General features: G+C 39.9%; 1 protein-coding gene across 6 annotated transcripts in view; it reads right to left on the minus strand.

Annotated features, from left to right (window-relative positions):
• The window catches only part of RB1CC1 (RB1 inducible coiled-coil 1), a 387,073-nt gene that overhangs the window by 205,341 nt on the left and 160,154 nt on the right, over positions 1–21,578 (minus strand). For all 6 annotated transcript variants that reach the window (XM_030214384.1, XM_030214360.1, XM_030214376.1 and 3 more), the window contains one exon: positions 9,994–10,164. In XM_030214384.1, the coding sequence (XP_030070244.1) occupies positions 9,994–10,164 (171 nt within the window). The remainder of the gene's footprint in view (positions 1–9,993; positions 10,165–21,578) is intronic.

Below are 21,578 nucleotides of genomic sequence, written 5' to 3' on the forward strand. Positions count from 1 at the left end.
ATCACAGAAAGGCACAAAAAAAGCTCTTTGGACAGAGTGAAAGTAATGAGAAGGTAAAAAAACACACCGTCTCCTCACCATGGTAGAAAAAGAACTAACAAGACTGTGTTCTCATGGCGGGCGGGAAGGCACTTGTGTACTTATTCTATTCATAAGTCCCAGACCAGGCGATGTGGGTCAGCATCACCTACTTGTGAGAATCTATAAGCCTGCTTGTCCTCAGAGAAAATGTTTTTCTTTTGTTTCCTTGGTGCGGTGTTGTTCTATTTGAAGCAAGGTGAACTAAGTGTCATCATGGGGAAGAGAAGGGTTAAAATCCAAGAATGACTTAAGTTATGACTGGTTCTATTGGCAAGCATTTAATTCTTGTGGGGGTGTTGGGAATCATTACTCCACCAGTGACCTCTCTAGTTGGAGCTTCTTTGAGCTCCTTAAGGGGTCCTTTTACTAAAGTGCGGCAAAAAAATGGGCTGTGCTAGTGTAGGTGCGTGTTTTGGGCAGGCGCAGATCCACTTTTCAGCATGCCTGTAAAAATGGTTTTTTAAAACATTTTTGCAGAAAATGGATGTGCGGCAAAATAAAAATTGGTGCGCATCCATTTTGGGTCTGAGACCTTACCGCCAGCCATTCACCATGCAGTAATCATCTACATGCTGTGATAAACACAGGTTTGCCCTACCCCAAGGAAGCCGCCAGAGGGCGCTCTTCTACAAGAAACTGGGAAAATGCCATGATAGAGCCAGTAGAGGGAGCTCCAAGGGAATATCTGGGTTCTATCCTGAAGGGACAGCCAGAGGGCGCGCATGTCATAGGATCAGCTTTTCCCTATGGAGGCCACCAGGTGGAGCTATCAAAGTGGGGGAGGGAAAGGTAGAGAAGGAGGGTTCTAGATTGAGACCTGACTGGAACCAAGGGGGGCAGGGCCTAAAGAGGTGGGGAGGATTATTGATCACCTCATAAATTCCTTTCTCCCAGTGGAGAGAGAAAGGAGGGGAAGCCAGATGCCTAATGTTTGCTGCTTGATGGGGAAGCCAGATGCCTAATGTTTACTGCTTGATGGGGTATGCCTGGTGCCTGGGAGAGAAGGTCTCAAGAAAGGAGGGCCAGGAGGAGCCTCTCAAAACCAGGAAGGTACTAAATTCCCTGACGTTATAAGGCTGTTGGAGCTGATAATTGGCTAAGTGTCTTGATGCTATGCAGCTAATAATCCTAGCAGGTTGCTGAAGAGTTCAAGCAGGGTCTGTGATGAAACGCTCTGATGTTACAAAGCTGTTGCAACTGATAACTGGCTGGGTAGTGGGAGCAGTGTCCTAAGGGACTGAGCACACATTAAGGACCTCTTGGAGAGGTATTCTGGACTGTGTTAAAGGGCCAAGTGCACAATGAAGGTTAGGAATTGTGTGACTAAAGCTTAAGCCAAATAAAATTCTTAATTAAAAGAAGCATTGGAGTTGCTGTGTGTTTGTCAATGAAACCTGTTAGGAGGAGAACAGAGGGTGATGATCATTTACAAAGACGGCTGGAACCTGAGAGTGTTGAATGAGTGCCGGACCGCGAAGTAAAGCTTTCCACCACGTGGTACTTGGAAGGAAGCTAAGCAGGGTCAGCCCTGGCAGGGTCCTGGAAGGGTGACCCAGTTACAATGCATAGAATCATGATTACTGCCTGGTTTCTGCCACGCGCCAGATAATAAAAATAATTATCTGGCGCGCGTAGCGGATGCGCATCAAAAATGAAATTACTGCAAGGGCCAGGCGGTAACTCATAACTGACAGGTGTTAGGCATGCATAGGCGCCTACATGGCTTAGTAAAAAGGCCTTTAAAATGTCAACCTCCCATCAACTGATAGTTTTTGTGTGTTGGAGACATAAAAAGCTGATGCTTCAACACCTTTGGAATTATTATAGCCAGCTAGATCTGTGCCGGCTTAGTCCAGTGTGTGTTCCAGTGTGTTCCAGTCCTGTGTCCTCCAGTCCGGGGGATTCCAGTCCATGTGTTCCAGTTCACTGGGCAGTGCCTGCAGTCCCTGCCGGTGTGCTTGCCCAGTGTTGGTTGGTGGGTTTTGCCTGCTGCTGTCGCTCCTCGGCAGCAGCCCAAGGGCTCACGTTTGCTCCAGAGCCCGGCCCCGCGGGCTCTGAACCTGAGAACCTGACACTTTGTTTTATTGGAAATGTAAATTTCAAAATTCTTGAATATAAGGAAGGTATCACTTACATCTTGTTTGAAGTGCTTTACAGCCACATATTCTTTTTATGTCAGCAGACTGTCACATATGAAGCTTTGGTAATGAAATATAGATAATGTTTTGAATATGAAATGCTTAGCGCATATCATCCCAGCACCTAAAGTCTGGCACCCCATTTTGAATCTACTCCATAATGAATATGTCCAATATGAAGATCTATCTCATGCATGCTCGTTATGGTAATCCTGAAAACCCATCTGGCTAGGTGTTCCTCCAGGAAAGGGTTATGAAGTACTGTCCTAGACAACAAAAGAAAAAGCCTCCAGTGACCTGCATCAACTGGATCATCCATGGACATGAGAACCAGAAACTGTGAAGTGAAACAATAATTACAATCTGTAAGTTAAAATTTATGGGACCAATATTCAGACCAAGGGAGGCAGCCCGAATAACTCCCCCAGTCAGTGGTGAGGATGGATATTCAATGCCGGGCTGTTTCCGGTGACTAGCATTGAATATTCGGTTTATTTTTGGCCAGTTTAAAATTAATCGGCCAAGCCAATATTCACTGCTGGCCAGTTAAGTTTATAGTGGTTAAAGATAGGGCTGATATTTGGGCGGTTCAATTTGGCTGCAAAACTTAGCTAGCGATGTGCTGGATATTCGTGAGCAGCCAGTTATATTGCACAATATAACTGGTTAGCTGCTAAGACCTGACCAGGAATATTCAGCAGGAGATAACTGGCTATCTCCTGCTGAATACTTGCAGATGGCCAGTTAAGTGCTATTTAACCTGCTAGGAGCTGTTCCTGGCTGGATAAATAGTGCTCAATATCACAGTGTTTATTTTTAGGTTTCTGAAATACTACTGAAACAAGTTCTTCGACCCCCACTGCATTAAACTTCTAGAGGAAGTACACACTGAAGAGTGATATACAGAAATTTGATTTACAATACAGAAAACCTCTGATCTCCAAGGCCTAGTTTGATTTACAACAGAGAAAGGTTTTTGTTCTCTTAGACCTGTGGTACTACAGAGTCTTATAGGGCCACATGCTAAATTTTGCTTAATAATATCCAATCTACAGTCTTTTAGGCCTGTAGTACCACCTAGCAAGATCAGCATCCAACCCCAAGAAATACCAAAAATGTGCTTTGGTCCAGTAGATCAAGAGATCTCAGGAATCCCAGTGGTATGCAAAAATGTAAATTACAATCCATACCAACCAAATAAAAGACAAAAGTACAAGAGGTCAAAGACCTGCCTAACAGTACCCAAATGACTAAGAGGCATATTTTCAAAGCACTTAGCCTTCCAAAGTTCCATAGGTTTCTATGGAACTTTGGAAGGCTAAGTGCTTTGAAAATATGCCTCATAGTCACTACCATACTCAACTTACAACCAGCACCCAAGACCACAGTCTGAACTATGCCCAACAGGTTTCAACATCCAATAACTAAAACCAGAGATATAGGGCGGGTAGCAGTCCTGATACTAGACCCAATCAAACTGCGCAGAATCACCTTCTCCATCTAACTGAATCAGAATCTCTTTTAATTCAGAGAGAAGAGAAACCAATCTGACTGCTCACAGTATACAGAGTACCTTGTAAGAAAATATCATCTGTGTAATAACTCCTCAATCAGGATGCTAGGAGTTATTATGAAAGGGATGGAGAATAAGATCCAAAATACTATAATGCTTCTGTATCACTCCATGGTGCGACTGCACCTTGAGTATTGCGTTCAGTTCTGTTTCCATATATCAAAAAAGGTACAGCAGAATTAGAAAAGGTTCAAAGAAGAGCAACCAAAATGATAAAGGGGATGGAATTCCTCTTGTGTGAGAAAAGGCTAAAGAGGTTAGGGCTCTTCAGCTTGGAAAAGAGAAGGATGAGATATGAGTGAGGTCTACATATCTCATCCTGAGTGGTGTAGAATGAGTAGAAGTAAATCAAATTTTTACTCATTTCAAAAGTACAAACACAAGGGGACACTTGAGAAAGTTACATGGAAATACTTTTAAAACAAATAGGAGGAAATATTTTTTCACTCAACGAACAGTTAAGCTCTGGAAGTCTTTGCTGGAGGATGTGGTAAAAGCAGTTAGTGCATCTGGGTTTAAAAAAAGGTTTGGACAATTTCCTGGAGGAACAGTCCATAGTCTGCTATTGAGACAGACATGAGAAGTAATTGCTTGCCCTGGGATTTGTAGTATGGAGTGTTGTCATGATTTGGGTTTCTGCCACATACTTGTGACTTGGCTTAGCCACTGTTTGGAAAACAGGATACTGGGCTAGATAGACCATTGGTCTGACCCAGTATGGTTACTTTTATGTTCTTATGAATTTCCCTAGGTTAGTGATTGTGAGAGACTTTAATACTGAAACCCCAGATACCACTACAGCTGGCTTCCAGAACATGATTTTATTTATTTAAAATATTTAAAACCTGCACAATCTACAATTCCTGGCGAAGCACAAATATACATACATATTGGAAACATAAAAACAAAAATTAAGAACATATGAACAATACTCTCTCATAACATATTCACCACCACAAATTCAAACTTACATAATACTCCTAGTCTCATGGCATCTTATTTAATTTAGGGCATCAGTAACAGCTTGCTGCAATAAAAAGGTATTTAAGCCTTTTTTAGACGTTTCCGGACTCTTAATTGATCTCTGTGAAGCTGGCAATGAGTTCCACAGCCTTGGTCCTGTGATATAAAAAATGGAGAGCCTATATTCTTCTAATTTTACTAAGCAGAATGAGGGAACATCAGGACACTCGGGGCTTCGGCAACGGCTTGATTTCCTCGTGTCTCCCAAAGCTGCTGTGAGCTCCTGTTTAAAGCTACAGAATTTCCTAGCTGAGACTGCCTGCTTGTATTACTGATTTACCAGCAGTGTGTTCCTGCCTAAAGCTACAGACCTTCTTGCCATGAGTGTTTGACTGCAGTCACAGAATATCTTCGCTGAGGCTCTGCTTAAAGCCACAGAATTGCCTTGCTGAGACTGCCTGTTTGTAGCTACAGATTTACCAGCAGCGTGTTCCTGACTAAAGCTGAAAAACTTCTTGCCGTGAGTGTTTGACTGCAGTCAAGGCGTTGCCTTGCTGTGGCTCTTGGTTAAAGCTACAGAACTTCCATGCTGAGACTGCTTGTTTGGAGTTACATATTTATCAGCAGTAAGTTCTTGCCTAAAGTTACAGATCTTCTCTACCAAGAGTATTTGATTGAAGTCACAGTACTTCCTTGCTGTGGCTCCTGCTTAAAGCTACAGAACTTTCTTGCTGAGGCTGCCTGCTATGAGCTCCTGCCTAAGGTTACTGACTTTCTTTGTTGAGTGCCTGTTTGTAGATACAGATTCCCATCAGGTGATCTGCTGTCTGAAGTCTCAGAACTTTACTTCCGTGAGGGCCTGTCAGACTACAGAACCTCCTTGCTGCAAGTGCCTTCCTGGGGAATGAGAACTACCCTTTGCTGTGAGTCTTCCTAGTTCACCTGGCTACTTGTATTGAGCTTCCAGCTGTGGTGCCTGTCTGAGGGTCTTGCCTAAGAACTTTCCATCAGCAATGGTGTTTCTACTTGTGTGGAGTAAGTCCTACTGGCTGCCTGCAACTGGGGGTTCAACTCCTGGGGAACGGCGGTCAGTCAGGTGTAGTTGTCTGGGGTTCATCGGCTGTCCATAGTCCCTCTGGGCTAGGATCTGAGAACTCACTTTTCCCGCACCGGCATAGAATTCGTGCCCGCCGGCTGACCAGCACCGCAACATCTCCCATGAATCCCATTTTTTGACCAGTCTTTTTTTTTTATTGTGGAGTCATGAAAGCTGACATTAGCTGAGGATAAAGAGGCCTGATGTTCTTCTGGGATAATTGTGACTTCCTGAATGAGTTGTCGCTGTGCCCCTGGAAAATTTTTGGAAGGCTTGCCACTCCTAGGCAGATTCATCACTGTTCCAAGTCTTCTCCATTTGGAGATAATGATTCTCACTGTGGATCAGTGGAGTCCCAGAGTTTAGAAATGGTTTTATAACCTTTTACAGACTAATATGTTTCAGCAACTTTTTCTGTTCTCTTCTTGATTTCCCTTAATTTTAGCATCATGTTCTAGTAGAAACTTTGTGGTGCCTACTTCACTCTCATAATGAGGTTCAACATGTAGTGAGGTTTAGATTCAAAAGGGCTGACTACAATCATGCCTTGCTGTGTTCAATTCGCTGAATCTAATTAAGTTCCAGCTGTCTAATATTACATTTTGTTAAAAGACGACAAACCATTCAGTGAGACATATATGCAATAACAGGAGAAATCACGAGGGAGGAATCTTTTTCACATCATTATTCAGCAAGGTACATGGCCTACTGCAAGCCCTACAATGGAACCAGTCTGACCATTTAAAACAGAAGTGAAATAATATTGCTGTATATTTTGCCAACAAAATGAAAAGTCACCATCACAATTTAAAAGCAATCTCCTGTCAATTAACCAGGAACACATAAACTTGACCTTTTCTTACAAACATATGGGACTCTCTTAACAGCAGAGGAGGGCTTTGACAAAATCCTGAGTGGCCTTCAACTAAACACCAGCATCCTCAACCCTTGCCCATCAAAGACAATGCAGTAGGCAAGCAGGGAACATAAAAAACTGTGAACCAAAATATCATGCTAGCACAACTGGCAGAAACAGGTATAAGTGGCACAGTACTTGCCTGGTTTAGATATTTAATACCCCACAGGTCAAAGCCCATGGTGGTGATAAGGTGCTGCCAAACACATGGGCTATTGCCCAAGTGATATATAATGATGGGCATAATGATCGCCCATAATGTTCAGCAGGTTTGCATAGCTTCCTAAAAGTTCATAAGCCATTATTAAAATGGACATGGGAAAATCCACTACTTATTTCTGGGATAAGCAGCATAAAATGTACTGTTTTGGAATTTTGCTAGGTACGTGTAAACTGGATTGGCCACTGTTGGAAACAGCATGCTGCACTTGATGGACCTTCGTCTGTCCCAGTATGGCAATACGTATGTACTAGCTAGGTAAAGAAGGTATCTCATCAGAATTCCTGTTAGATCATAAGAACACAAGAATAGCCATAGTAGGTCAGACTAACGGTCCATCTAGCCTAGTATCCTGCAATCCAGGACACAAATACCTGGAACAATCCTAAATAGTAGCAAGACTCCATGCTAAAAAATTCAAGGGCAAGAAGGTTTTCTCCATTTCTATCTCAATAGCAGACTATGGACTTTTCCTATAGGAACATGTCCAAACCTTTTTAAACCCAAGTATGCTAACCGCTGTAACCACATCCGCTGGCAATGAGTTCCAGAGCTTAACTATTCACTGAGTGAAAAAATATTTCCTCCTATTTGTTTTTAGAATATTACTATGTAATTTTATTGAGTGTCTCCTAGTCTTTATACCTTTTGAAAGAGTAAAAAAAAAAAAAAATCAATTCACTTTTACTTGTTCTACACCACTCAGAATTTTGTAGACTTTTATCACGCCCTCCCTCACCAGACTCTTTTCGAAATTGAAATTTCCTGATATGAGAGGAGTTCCACCTCCTTTATCATTTTGGTTGCCCTTCTTTAATCCTTTTGTAATTCCACTATATCTTTTTTGAGATACGGCTACCAGAATTTCACACAACACTCAAGGTGAGGCCACATCATTGAGGAATACAGAGGCATTATAATATTCTTCTTCTTATTTTCCATCTCTTTTCTAATCATTCATAGCATCCTGTTTGTTTGTTTTTTGGCTGCCGCCACACACTGGGCAGAAGATTTCAGCATATTGTCTATGATGGCACCTAAATCTTTTCTTGAGTGCTGACCTCTAAGGTGGACTCTAGCATCAAGTAACTATGATTTGAATTATCCTTCCCAATGTATATCACTTTATTTTTGTTCACAATAAAATTTCATTTGCCATTTGAATGTCCAGTCTTCCAATTTTCTATGGTCTTCCTGCAATTTTTCACAGTCCGCATGTTTTAACAACTTTGAATAGTTTTGTGTCATTTGCAAATGTAATCACCTCACTAGTTGTTCTGACTTCCAGATCATTTATAAATGTTAAATAGTACTGATCCCAGTACAGATCCCTGTGGCACTCAACTGTTCACCCTCCTCCACTGAGGAAAAATGGCCATTTCCCCCCACCCTCTGTTTTCTATCCATTAACCAGTTCCTAATCCACAGCAGAACATTACCTCCTATCCAATCTGAAATATCAAGTTTTCATCCCTGGTGGACAGCCATAGAAAGAACTCAATTAGATTTTCTGAACTATTTTGCTACATTACAAGTATTCCATCTGTTTAACTCTTTCAAACCAAGATGCAGTCACACTCATACTCCAAATGTGCCTTCTCAAAATCTGCTACACATAGGTACACAATTTCTGAGGCCATACATGCTCCCATGGCTGATAAAAAGTGCCTTGGAAAGTAAAAATATTTTTATTTAGAGTCATCTCTTCCATTCACTAAAACTCTGTGGGCAGATTCTGTTCTCTCTGACTGTGAGTGGATCTAGCTATCTCAATATCTTTTCTTTGAAGTTAGTATTTTATTTATTTATTATTTCTTTGGATTTAGCTCACAGCTTTTCCAGTAGTACTTCAAAGTGAATTACATCCAGGTACATAAGATATTTTTCTTTCCCTTAAGGGCTTATTATCTAAGGGCCCTGTTTACTAAGGCGCTCGCTAACGTTAGACTGGTTCGCTAAAAATGCTAGTGCTCCTATAGTGCAGCTTAATAAACAAGGCCCTAAATGTGTACTTGATGCAATATAAATTGACATTCCATTTGTCACTAAAATAATATCTACATTTGCAATATCCAGAGAGTTAAGCAAAGTAATGACCTGTGAGGAAATCTCTTACATAGGATGGAATATGCAAGACATCTATAAACACAGACAATGGTTCTAGAAGGGATCAGATAGTTGAGGTTATATGCCTTCCAGGGGGATTTGTTAAAGATATATGGACTTTGGGAAGAAAATGAAAGATAGTACTGTCACATACACCAGAGGTGAAAATTTGAAAGATAAGTTGGTGTCTTCTAGCTTACATCCATATAAGTGCCATTTTCAAACAAGAAAGAGGTTATTTCAGACAGAGGAAATATATTGTTTACCCAGTCTATTGTTACTGACAAGTTCACACATCTAGTGACCAAGAAACGTTTCATGCAAAGAATTTTTCAAAGATTGTGATTCAACCAAGTTTATCTATGTAGTTCAGTGCCCTTATGGTTACTTGTGAAATCAAAAGAAAGCATCATATTACATTGTAAGAACACAACAGCCACATTAAGAAAGGAAAGATGGATAGAAGGATTCCTTCTGATTAGAAAATAAATATTCCTTTATGGACCTTCTTTTTTAAGGTTTAAAAGACCATTTATGCTTTTATTAATCAATGCTCCTGAGGCAGGTGGTTTCACAGAAACCTGGCTCAGTCAGGCTCACCATAAGCAACATTTCTTGGAATATTTAAGATATGATAGACTGTACAAACTAAACTTTAATAATAAAGTTACCTGAGCAAGTTTATTTGGACTGTTTTTTCCTTGTGTGACCATTAAAAATAAAGATCTTTTGAAGATAACATGTTGCATTGTCTTCCTCAGTCTTGGCTATGTTATGTACACCATGATTGTGGTGGTTGCCTTTGCCATCTGACATGTCTTACACCATAAGCAACATTTCTTGGAAATATTTAAGATATGATAAACTGTACATACTAAACTTTGTTAATAATAAAATTACCTGAGCAAGTTCTTTTTGTTCATTTACCAGTCTGCTACAACTAGCTATCATCTGGTCCAGCGCATAAAGCCTGTCCTCAAGTCCCTTGATAGCTTTCATGTTCTGATTATCAAGCTTGGCAACAGTTTGTCGACCTTCTGTCAAAAACTGCTGAATGATTCTTGGATCAAGCTGAAAAAAAATAATAAAAGATCTACTTTATTACTGTTTCTTTCAGATCAGAAACTGAATTTTTATAGAACAAAATGCAAATTTTATGTTATATAGATGAAAAATGTTTCATTAGTGTACCAGTAATACACATAATGGGCCCATTGTTTTATTAGCTATATAATTTAAAAATATAAAAGACCTTGAAGTATAATTTGGAAAATATTGCTCCACAGAATCCACATTTGAAATGAGCTCAAACTACTTTAAACATTTTTTAAAAATCTTATCAGCCCACTAAAAACAAATATCACAAAAATCATGTTCTAATCACCACATTTTGAATTACATAAATGGAAAAACAAAAGAAAACACAGCTATCAACATTTTGGAATTGCCCAATTAACCCTATTCCGTTTCATATTGTCTAACCAGTTCCCAATCCATAACAGGACATTGCCTCCTTGGAGTGGAAAAGTAGCCTAATGGTTGGTTAGTGCAGCAGCCTGAGAAACAGGGGAACCAGGTTAGATTCCTAATGCAGCTCCTTGGCCTCGATGCTCAGAGTCAAACGTGGGCACTAGAGGCCTCAGCGCCAGACTAGAATCCACATTAACTAGCACAGAATGCTTAGAAAGCTATAGAGCAGGAAACAGCGAGCGTAACAAGGATTAGCATGCTAATGTGGTCAAACGGATGAGAAATGAGGGCATTTCCTATTCCCTTCCAATGATAAGAAAACAGCACCCAAAACAGAGTCGCCTTAACGCTCCAAAAAATAAAGCCAGCTCAGAGTAAGTGTTAGGGTGATTGAAGAGAGGATTTCTTATGATTCTTTCTTTAAAATCTGCCGGGTTTGATTGGTTTTGGAAGCAGAAGGAAGTCTGTGAAAGCCTTTAAGTACTGTTTGTGAAAAATGAATGTCAGCGAAACAGAGCAGACCCAAAAGTGAAAGCATTCCAAAATAAAAAATTTGAAATGTTTATATTTAAAGGCACAGAAAAGAGACAGGTATCAATGTGTGCTTCATGTTTGGGTTTGCCAGGCACATGCATACAGGAGCTGAGCTTACCACAGAACTCTTCTGAGCATTTGCCAAGAACATCTCCCTGCCTTTCTTTCACTTTAACAGTGTGCATATGAATTGCACACCATTTCCTTTGAGCATCGGTGAGCCAGTTTTTTGCACTGTTGGCTTACAGTGCAAGTTTTGAGCATCGGGGCCCTTGTGACTCTGGGCAAGTCAGTTAACTCTCCATTGCTTCAGATACAAAATAAGTGCCTGTATATAATATGTAAACTGCTTTAATAGTAATCATAGAAAGGCAGTATATCAAATCCCTTCCCTATCCCATAATTCTTTCTTTTCCTCAGGAGCCTTTTATTAGGGATTAGATATTCTACTGTGCTCACTCGAGAAGTGCTATTCATAGTTTGGAGGTCCATAAACCGGCAGTTAGACATTTATCATGCATAGACATCTAAGTTTTGATTTTACAAAGCTGATCGCTTTGCCTATTACATCTTACAGGTTCATCAACATTTGTTTCAGTTCAATCATATCATCAACTTTAAATACAATTTCCAGCTCAGTTACATCCTCCTCAGTAAAAACTGAAGCAAAGAATTCAATTAGTATCTCTCCTATGGCTTTGTCCTTCCCAAGTCCCCCTTTTACTCACACAGACTCATAAGCAAGTACATAAGTATTGCCATACTGGGACAGGCCAAAGGTCCATCAAGCCCAGCATCCTGTTTCCAACAGCGGCCAATCCAGGTTACAAGTACCTGTCAAGATTGACCCTAAAACAATACATTTTATTCTGCTTATCATAGAAATAAGCAGTGGATTTCCCCCAAGATCATTCTAATGATGGCTTATGAACTTTTCTTTTAAGAAGCTATCCAAACCTTTTTTAAACCCCACTACGCTAGCTGCTTATACTACATTCTCTGGCAACAAATTCCAGAGTTTAATTACACGTTGAGTGAAGAGATATTTTCTCTGTTTCATTTTAAACTTACTACTTTGTAGTTCATTGTGTGCCCCCTAGTCCTAGTATTTTTGGAAAGAGTAAACAAGCAATTCACGTTTATCCATTCCACTCCATTCATTATTTTATAGATCGCTATCATATCTTCCCTCAGCCATCTTTTCTCCAAGTTGAAAAGCCCTAGCAGCTTTAGCCTTTCCTCATAGGGAAGTCGTCCCATTCTCTTTATCATTTTCACGGCCCTTCTCTGTATCTTTTTTAATTCCACTATCTCTTTTTGAGATGCGGTGACCAGAACTGCACACAATATTCGAGGTGTGGTCGCACCATGGAGCAATACAAAGACATTATAACGTCCTCATTTATGTTTTCCATTCCTTTTCTGATAATACCTAACGTTCTATTTGCTTTCTTAGCCACTGCCGCAAACTGAGCAGAAGGCTTCAACGTATCATTAACACCTAGATCCCTTTCCTGGTCCTAATGTGGAACCTTGCATTACGTAGCTATAGTTCGGGTTACTCTTCCCACATGCATCACTTTGCACTTGCTCACACTAAACCTCATCTGTAATTTAGATGCACAGTCTCCCCAGTCTCGTAACGTCCTCCTGTAATTTATCACAGTCCTCTTGTGATTAACAACTCTTAATAACTTCGTGTTGTCAGCAAATTTAATTTCCTCTGGAGTCTTTCATGAGGTACTTTATCAAGCGCCTTTTAAAAATCCAGATATACAATATCGACCGGCTCAACTTTATTCACGTTTGTTCACCCCATCAAAGAAATATCATAGATTGGTGAGGCAAGATTTCCTTTCACTGAATCCATATTGGATTTATCTCATTAATACATGTTTTTGAATATGCGCCATAATTTTGTTCTTTATAATAGCCCCTACCATTTTGCCCAGCACTGACGTCAGGCTCACTGGTCTATAATTTCCCGGATCACTTCTGGAACCTTTTTTAAAAACTGGAGTTACATTGGCCACCCTCCTATCTTCCGGTACCATGCTTGATTTTAAAGATAAATTACATAGTTCCGCAAGTTGATTTTTCAATTCTGTCAGTACTCTGGGATGAATAGCATCCAGTCCAGGAGATTTGCTACTCTTCAATTTGTCAAATTGAGCCATTACATCCTCCAGTTTTATAGAGATTTCATTCAGTTTCTCTAACTCATCAACTTTGAATACCGTTTCTGGCACCAGTATCTCTCCCAAACCTTCCTTGGTGAAAACCAAAGCAAAAATTTCATTTGATCTCTCTGCTATGGCTTTGTCTTCCCTGATTGCCCCCTTTACACCTCAGTCATCTAGCTGTCTTCCTTCCTCCTTAAACAACGGATAAATGACTTTAAATACAATTTTTTTCCATTAAACTCAGACACCAAATTTCCCCTCTTACTATATGGGAAGCCTTCAAGGCCACATAAAGGGGTGAAATAATTTCTATTGCAGTGTTTAAAAAGAAAGAACAGAACGCTCTACTTGAAAGTCTAGGAAAACAAATCAAAGAAAGTGAGGACAATTTTCTCTCTACACAAAATAGGCAATTCTTAACTGAACTATATCAGCTTAAATTTCAATATAACAAAATAGCTAGTGTAAGCCACATTGAGCCTGCAAAGAGGTGGGATAATGTGGGATACAAATGTAATAAATAAATAAAATAAATAAATAAAATTAGCCACACAAGAAATTTTTCAAACTAAATCGCACTACTATAATGGCAATAACAAAACTGGTAAGATATTAACAAACTATCTTAAACATAAAAGAACCAAAATTCAAATTCCATCAATAAAAAACAATCAAAATAAAGTAGTTACATCACCAGCTGACATAATGAATTTGTTCCATCAATTCTATGGCACTTTATATACATCTGAGACAAGCGAAGACTCTACAAAAATTAATAGTTTCCTTGCTCATCATACACATCCACAATGGTCTGATCTGGACAATGAAACTCTATCCAAAGCATATGATATAAAAGATTTACTCCAAGCACTTGGCCCTGATGGCATTTCTGTTGAATTTTATAAAACATTTCAAGGCTCACGCTCTGCGATCCTTATTCAGTTATTTAATGTAATCGACCCCTCAAACATCTCTAATAGCAGATTCACAGAAGCTATTATTACAGTAATACCTAAACCTAATAAAGATCCTCAACAAATACAGAACTATAGACCAGTTTCACCACGAACACTGTGAAACTCAATTTCTGATATCTAGGACCTTCTTTGGATCATTTCTTGTTTAAAGCTCTCAATGTGCATATAGGGCCCAACAAAATCTTCCGCTGTAGTCCTAAAGAAGTAAGCACCAATATCTTATGGTACACCAAACCCAACGCTGGCAAGGCATTTCGCCCGAAGGCATCTTCAGGGGTTCAACTTAACAATTATTCCCAGCTGCTTGCACAGGACCGACCTCCTTCAGGAGTCCTGGAAAAAATGGCGCCTTAGACTGTGTTCGTGGTGAACTGTTAAACCTACAACTTGTGTTGAACAGCAGGATTATTACCACATTCAAATCGTGCGAGCACTAAACCATTACTGTGAACTGAATTGAACTTTTTTGAAATGTTGGACACCAGAAATTGAGAATCACAGTGTTCGTGATGAATTATTAAACCTATAACAGGTGTGGAATACCTGTGGAGCAGGATTAGCACCGCAGTCAAGTGGAATGAGAACCAGCACTATGTACTGAAATCAGGAGATGTGTAATATCCCTATATTATGTGACCTACTTAGGAACTAAGGGGAGAAGGAATGTATGTGGTATGAGAGTGAGTGATTGCAGATATAAGAAATTAGTGAAATAGGATGTACTACATGTTAATGTTGAAAAAGCAAAATAAAGATTTGCAAAATTGACAGCAGTTGTAGTAATTATAGGTCAATATAAAGCAACTGAATTGAAATTAAGAATACTTGTATAATTAGTTAATAAGAAGAATATTTTGGAGATGCAAACAGACTAACATCCAGTTATGTTACTGTATAATTCTCTCATGAGAAATGTATTTGTAATTGGTAAGCAAATAAAGAATATACTTTCTCATATCCTGTTTACTTAGCATTGGTTTCTGTTACCCCTCCCAGTTGAGAATGGCTGGTTTATGCTAATTGGGAAGGATAGAGCAGCCTTCTAATTAAAAACAAAAGGTAACTTTCTCTAGCAAATAATTTTAAATAGAAATACACAAATATGACCCTACTTGCTTATTGATATTCTTTTGTTTTAAATGGCTAAGCTGTACTGTAAACTAAAGTTAAAACTCTAAATCTCATTGCTTCAACTATGAGGTGGGTAATGTAACACCGTTGACAACATGCTTCCAGGAGGAAAACTTCTGAGTTCTGGCTGTGATGTGCAGTAGTAGTACCTTTTCAGTCACAAAATGAGAAAATGGTGAAATCCTATTCATGAGACTCAATAACGGCCACAATGTTCAACAGAATTTCCACCATCTGGGTTTCCAAATTCGGTATTTTAATATTACTAATATTCTACTTATTTCTATAGTGCTACTAGACAGACGTATGCAGCACTGTACACAAAACATACAAGAGACAGTAAACATAACAACATAGGAGTAGCCATACTGGGTCAGACCAATGGTCCATCTAGCCCACTATCCTGTTTTCCAGACAGTAGCCAAGCCAGGTCACAAGTACCTGGCAGAAAACCAATTAGCAGCAACATTCCATGCTACCAATCCTGGGGAAAGCAGTTGCTTCCCCATGTCTGTCTCAATAGCAGACTATGGACTTTTTCTCCAAGAATTTGTCCAAACCTTTTTTAAACCCAGATACGTTAAACACTGTTACTATATCATCTGGCAAAGAGTTCCAGAGCTTAACTTTTCATTGAGTGAAAAAATATTTCTTCCTATTTGTTTTAAAAGTATTGCCATGTAACTTCCTTGAGTGTCCCCTAGTCACTGTACTTTTGGAACGAGTAAAAAATCGATCAACTTCTACTCGTTCTACACCACTCAGGTTTTTGTAGAATTCAATCATATCTCCCCTTATCCGTCTTTATTCCAAGCTGAACAGCCCTAACCTCTTTAGCTTTCCTCATACAAGAGAAGTTCCATCCCATTTATCACTTTTGTTGCTCTTCTTTGAACCTTTTCTAATTCCGCTATATCATTTTTAAGATACTGCAACCAGAACTGAATGCAATACTCAAGGTGAGGTTGCGCCGTGGAGCGATACAAAGGCATATTGGTCTTATTCACCATCCCTTTCCTAATAATTCCTAACTTTCTATATGCTTTTTTGGTCGCTGCTGCACACTGAGCAAAAGATTTCAGCATAATATCTACGACACCTAGATCTTTTCTTGAGTGCTGACCCTCAAGGTGAACCCTAGCATCAGGTAACTATGATTTGGATTATTCTTCCCAATGTGCATCACCTTGCATGTCCACAATAAATTTCTGGATTTAATGTGGACATTTGGATGCCCAGTCTTCCAATTTCCTAATGTCTTCCTGCAATATTTCACAGTCCACACGTGTTTTAACAAACTTGAATAGTTTTGTATCATCTGAAAATTTAATCTCCCCACTTGTCATTTCAATTTCCATATCATTTATTATGTTAAACAACCCTGGTCCCAATACAGATCCCTGCGGCATTCCATTGTTCAACCTTCTCCATTGAGAGAGATGATCATTTAACCTTACCCTCTGTTTTCTGTCCAATAACCAATTCATAATCCACACCAGAACCTTGCCTCCAATCCCATGACTCTCATTTTCTCAGGAGTCTCTCATGAGGAACTTTACCAAAAGCTTTCTGAAAATCTAGATACACTACATCAACCAGCTCACCTTTATCCACATGTTTATTCACGCCTTCAAAGACATGAATCAAACTGGTGAGGCAAGACTTCCCTTACATAGTAACATAGTAGATGACGGCAGAAAAAGACCTGCACGGTCCATCCAGTTTGCCCAAGAAATGTGCCACTTTTTTGTGTATACCTTACCTTGATTTGTACTTGTCTTTTTCAGGGCACAGACCGTACAAGTCTGCCCAGCACTATCCCCACCTCCCACCATTGGCTCTGGCACAGATCGTATAAGTCTGCCCGGCACTATCCCCGCGGCTCTGTTATCCAATCTCGGCTAAGCTCCTGAGGATCCATTTCTTCTGAACAGGATTCCTTTATGTTTATCCCACGCATGTTTGAATTCCGTTACCGTTTTCATCTCCACCACCTCCCGCGGGAGGGCATTCCAAGCATCCACCACTCTCTCCGTGAAAAAATACTTCCTGACATTTTTCTTGAGTCTGCCCCCCTTCAATCTAATTTCATGTCCTCTTGTTCTACCGCTTTCGTATCTCCGGAAAAGGTTCGTTTGCGGATTAATACCTTTCAAATATTTGAACGTCTGTATCATATCACCCCTGTTTCTCCTTTCCTCCAGGGTATACAAGACTTCCCTTGGCTGAAATCATGCTGACTCCATCCCATTAAACCACATTTATCTATGTGTTCTGTAATTATATTCTTTATAATAGTTTCCACTATTTTGCCTGGCACAGACGTCAGGCTTAACGGTCTCTAATTTCCCAGATCCCCCCTAGATCCCTTTTTAAAAGTCGGCGTCACTTTGGCCACCCTCCAATCTTTAAGTACTACGGATGATTTTAACAACAGGTTACATATTACTAAAGCAGATCAGCAATTTCATGCTTGAATTCTTTGAGTACCCTTGGATGTATGCCATCCGGTTCAGTTGATTTACTACTTTTTAATTTGTCAATTTGGATCAGTACAACTTCCAGGTTCACCAAGATTTCTTTCAGTTCCTCTGCATCATCACCCTTGAAAACCATTTCCGGTACATGCAGATCTCTTACTTCTTCCATAAACATAGAAGCAAAGAATTCATTCAGTTTCTCTGCTATGGCCTTGTCCTCCCTGATTTTCCCCTTTTCCTCCTTTGTGATCTAATGGTCCCCCAGATTCCCTCGCAGGCTTTCTGCTTCTGATGTACCTGAAAAAGTTGTTACTGTGAGTTTTAATCCCTGCTCGACAGAGCTTATAATGTATTCAAGACAAAAAGGGATTATAGAATTATTTATTGTGGGAATGATTATAAGAAAGATGAGTACTGAAAAGGTGAATAAAGGGGTTAAGCGTTAAAAGCAGGTTCAAAAATATGGACTTTTAGCCTATATTTGAACAGGACCAGAGATGGAGCAAGACGTGGAAGTCTATTCCAGACACACGGCAAAGCAAGATAAAAGGAACAGAGTCTGGAGTTGGCAGTGAAGGAGAAGGGTACAGATAAGAGTGACTTACCAGATGAACGGAGTTCCCGGGAGAAGGCTGAAGGGAGAAATAAGAGTGGAGAGATACAAGTGCATTCATTTTGCAGCTCCTCAGAAACTTACAGGGAACAAATGAAGTGACTTGAAGAGAGGGATTATGTGAGTGCAGCAAAACTGGTAGAAGATAAGTAATGGAGCAAACTTTTGAACAGATTGAAGGGGGGAGAGTTTAGTGGGAGATCTGTGAGAAACAATCTGCAGAAATTGAAGTGGAAGTTGATGATAATACAGATAAGGTTTTTGGTAGTGTGCTGAGAAAGGAAGGGACGGATTTCGGTTATGTAATTGAAAAAAACCCGACAAGTTTTAGCTGTCTGTTGCATATATGCATAGAAAGAAATAGAGGATACAAAAATGACCCTACGGTTGCGAGCTGATGAGACTGGAAGGATGAGAGTGTTATTCACAGAAATAGAGAATGAGGGAAGAGAAGAGGTGGATTTAGGGGGAAAAATAAGTAGTTCAGACCGCCATGTTCAGCTTCAGATGGTGGTGTGACATCCAAGCAATAATGTCAGAGAAGCAAGCTGAGACTTGGGCCTAGATTTCTGTTGAAACCTCTGGTGTAGAGAGGCAGACCTGGAAGTCATCAGCATCAAGATGATGCTGAAAACCATGGAAGAGATCAGACCACCCAATGAACAAGTACAGAGGGAGAAAAGGAGATGTCCTAAGTCAGAGCCCTGAGGTACATCGACCGACAGTGGGATTGTTCTGTCTTTTGGCAGTCTTGCCTAAGTTACAGTGGAACCATGGAATGGGTTAATATTTGTTATTATTTCACTGCTAGGTCATGTGAGCTAGGCATTGTGTGTAGTGTAGTTTATGTTAATGCAACCACTCTTGCCACCTCATTGACAAGCTCTGTTTCTATTGGTCTTTACCTTCTTCTCCTCTGGGCTTGTGTGTGCCCTACTTTCTGGCCCTCACTCTTTCTCCCTCTCTTTGATTCTGTCTCCATTTTACTTTTAGTCAGCTCATGCCCTGTTAAACGCTCTGAAGAGAACTTGGTTTTTTTTACCTTGGACATATCTTTATGTTAAGATATAACATTTCCAGCAGACCAGCTCTGATCCTCTCCTGTAAACCCAGCTGTGTTTTTTCACCTGTTCAGCAAAGCTGGGTTTCTCAGATTTCTGTCTCCATCCACTGAAGCAGCTGTCAGAATCATGAAGTCTCTGTGCCATGAAGCAATCCTTCTGAGCTACTGACTGAGTACATTGTTGTGTTATTCAATAAAGAAAATATCAGAAAAGAAAGAGACTTCAGGTGTGCTGGTATGTCAAGGTTAACTGCAAGATACTGAGACTTTCAGGTAACAGGTCTTAGGAGACTTGTACAGGGATAGCAGTGGAGGAGGATCGAGCAGAGCATACACTAAATGTGGACAGATAAGAAAACAAAGACAGCAGGGAATCCCAAAATCTAAGTGAGGACAGCATATCAAAGAGCAGGTGGTGATTAACAATGTCAAAAGCAGCAGACAACGCAAGAAGAATGAGAATTGAGTAAAGTCCCTTTGATATGGCTAGGAACAGGTCAATGGAGACTTTGGCAAGGGCTGTTTCTGTTGAACATAGAGGGTGAAAGCCAGATTGTAGAGGATAATACTACTATCAATCCATCATTTCTATAACACTACTAGATGTACACAGTGATGTACACATTATATGCAGGTACCTTCTCTGTCCCTAGTGGGCTCACAATCTAACTAAACCAGCAATCTAAAAATGTCAGCATGCCAAAAAGTCTCAAATGAGGTAAGATTCTGAGCTTCAAAAAAAATATCTTACAATCCAGGCAACCTGAAGTTCTTCCGATATCCACCAATACCAAGGCCAGCCCAAATATCACACTTCTTTCAGAACAATAATTCTCCCCAATGCACATCTATCTTTTAAAACTCATTGCCCCACCTCCTTCCACCAAAAACAATTCAGTTTTATGTGCATTAAGCACATAGCGGGTGAATCTTTATAGGGAGAATGACGTTAGGTGCTGGTTTGCTGTGTACTAAGCTCACATTCTATATTATTTATTGCATTTGTATCCCACATTCCCCCACCTATTTGCAGGCTCAATGTGGCTTACATAGATTTGATAACATTGTCATAACAGGATATCGGATACAGTTAGTAATGTGTAGCGATTAAGGAAGGGGAGAGGGAAGAAGGAAGAGAGTTGTTAGGGTAGTTATGGAAGGTGTGCGTTCATAGTTGAGTGGACTTAGTGAGGTTATAGGTTCTCATTGTAGGCCTTGTTGAAGAAGAATGTTTTCAGAGATTTTCGAAAGATAGATATTTCTTTGATTGCTTTTTTTTTTTATTTTGTTTTTTGATTGCTATGTCAGCTATTATGCATGAATTGCCATGATAAGATCCTATCTCAAGTCTGCATTTATGCCAATAACTTCAGGCATGAGCACTTAAACTAGTTCAATGGCTGATGCAAGTGCACAGGACTAATCAATCAGGTGTATAAGGGGATGGGACGACTTCCATAAGGAAAGGATAAAGCAGCTAGGGCTCTTCAGCTTGGAGAAGAGATGGCTGAGGAGAAATATGATAAGAGGTCTATAAGTTACTGAGTGGTGTGGAATGGGTAGAGGTGTGTAACTTATTCTTTCCAAAAATACTAGGACTAAGGGGCACACAATGAAGCTATGAAGTAGTAAATTTAAAACAAATCAGAGAAAATATTTATTCATTCAATGAGTTAATTGCCAGAAAATGTGGTAAAAGCAGATAGCTTAGCAGGGTTTAAAAAAGGGTTGAATAATATCCTAAAAGAAAAGTCCATAAGCCATTATTAAGATGGACTTGGGAAAATCCAATGCTTATTTCTAGGATAAACAACATAAAATCTGCAACACGTTACACATCTCCAGTCCGGAAATGAAGCTACGCTACAGAGCAATAGATCAAAGATTGGCTCGCTGCTAGGGAGCATGCCACTTGCAATTTCCACGCCAAGGATAGCACCAGCCCTCTCGAGGCCTCAAGGGTGTTTCCCTTGGTCAGCAAGCTTCTAGGGGTATTATGAGCATTATTGGGGAACAGGTCTCTTCTGATGGAGT

The sequence above is a fragment of the Microcaecilia unicolor genome, chromosome 1 (genome assembly GCF_901765095.1).
Source record: "Microcaecilia unicolor chromosome 1, aMicUni1.1, whole genome shotgun sequence".
NCBI classification, from domain to species: domain Eukaryota; kingdom Metazoa; phylum Chordata; class Amphibia; order Gymnophiona; family Siphonopidae; genus Microcaecilia; species Microcaecilia unicolor.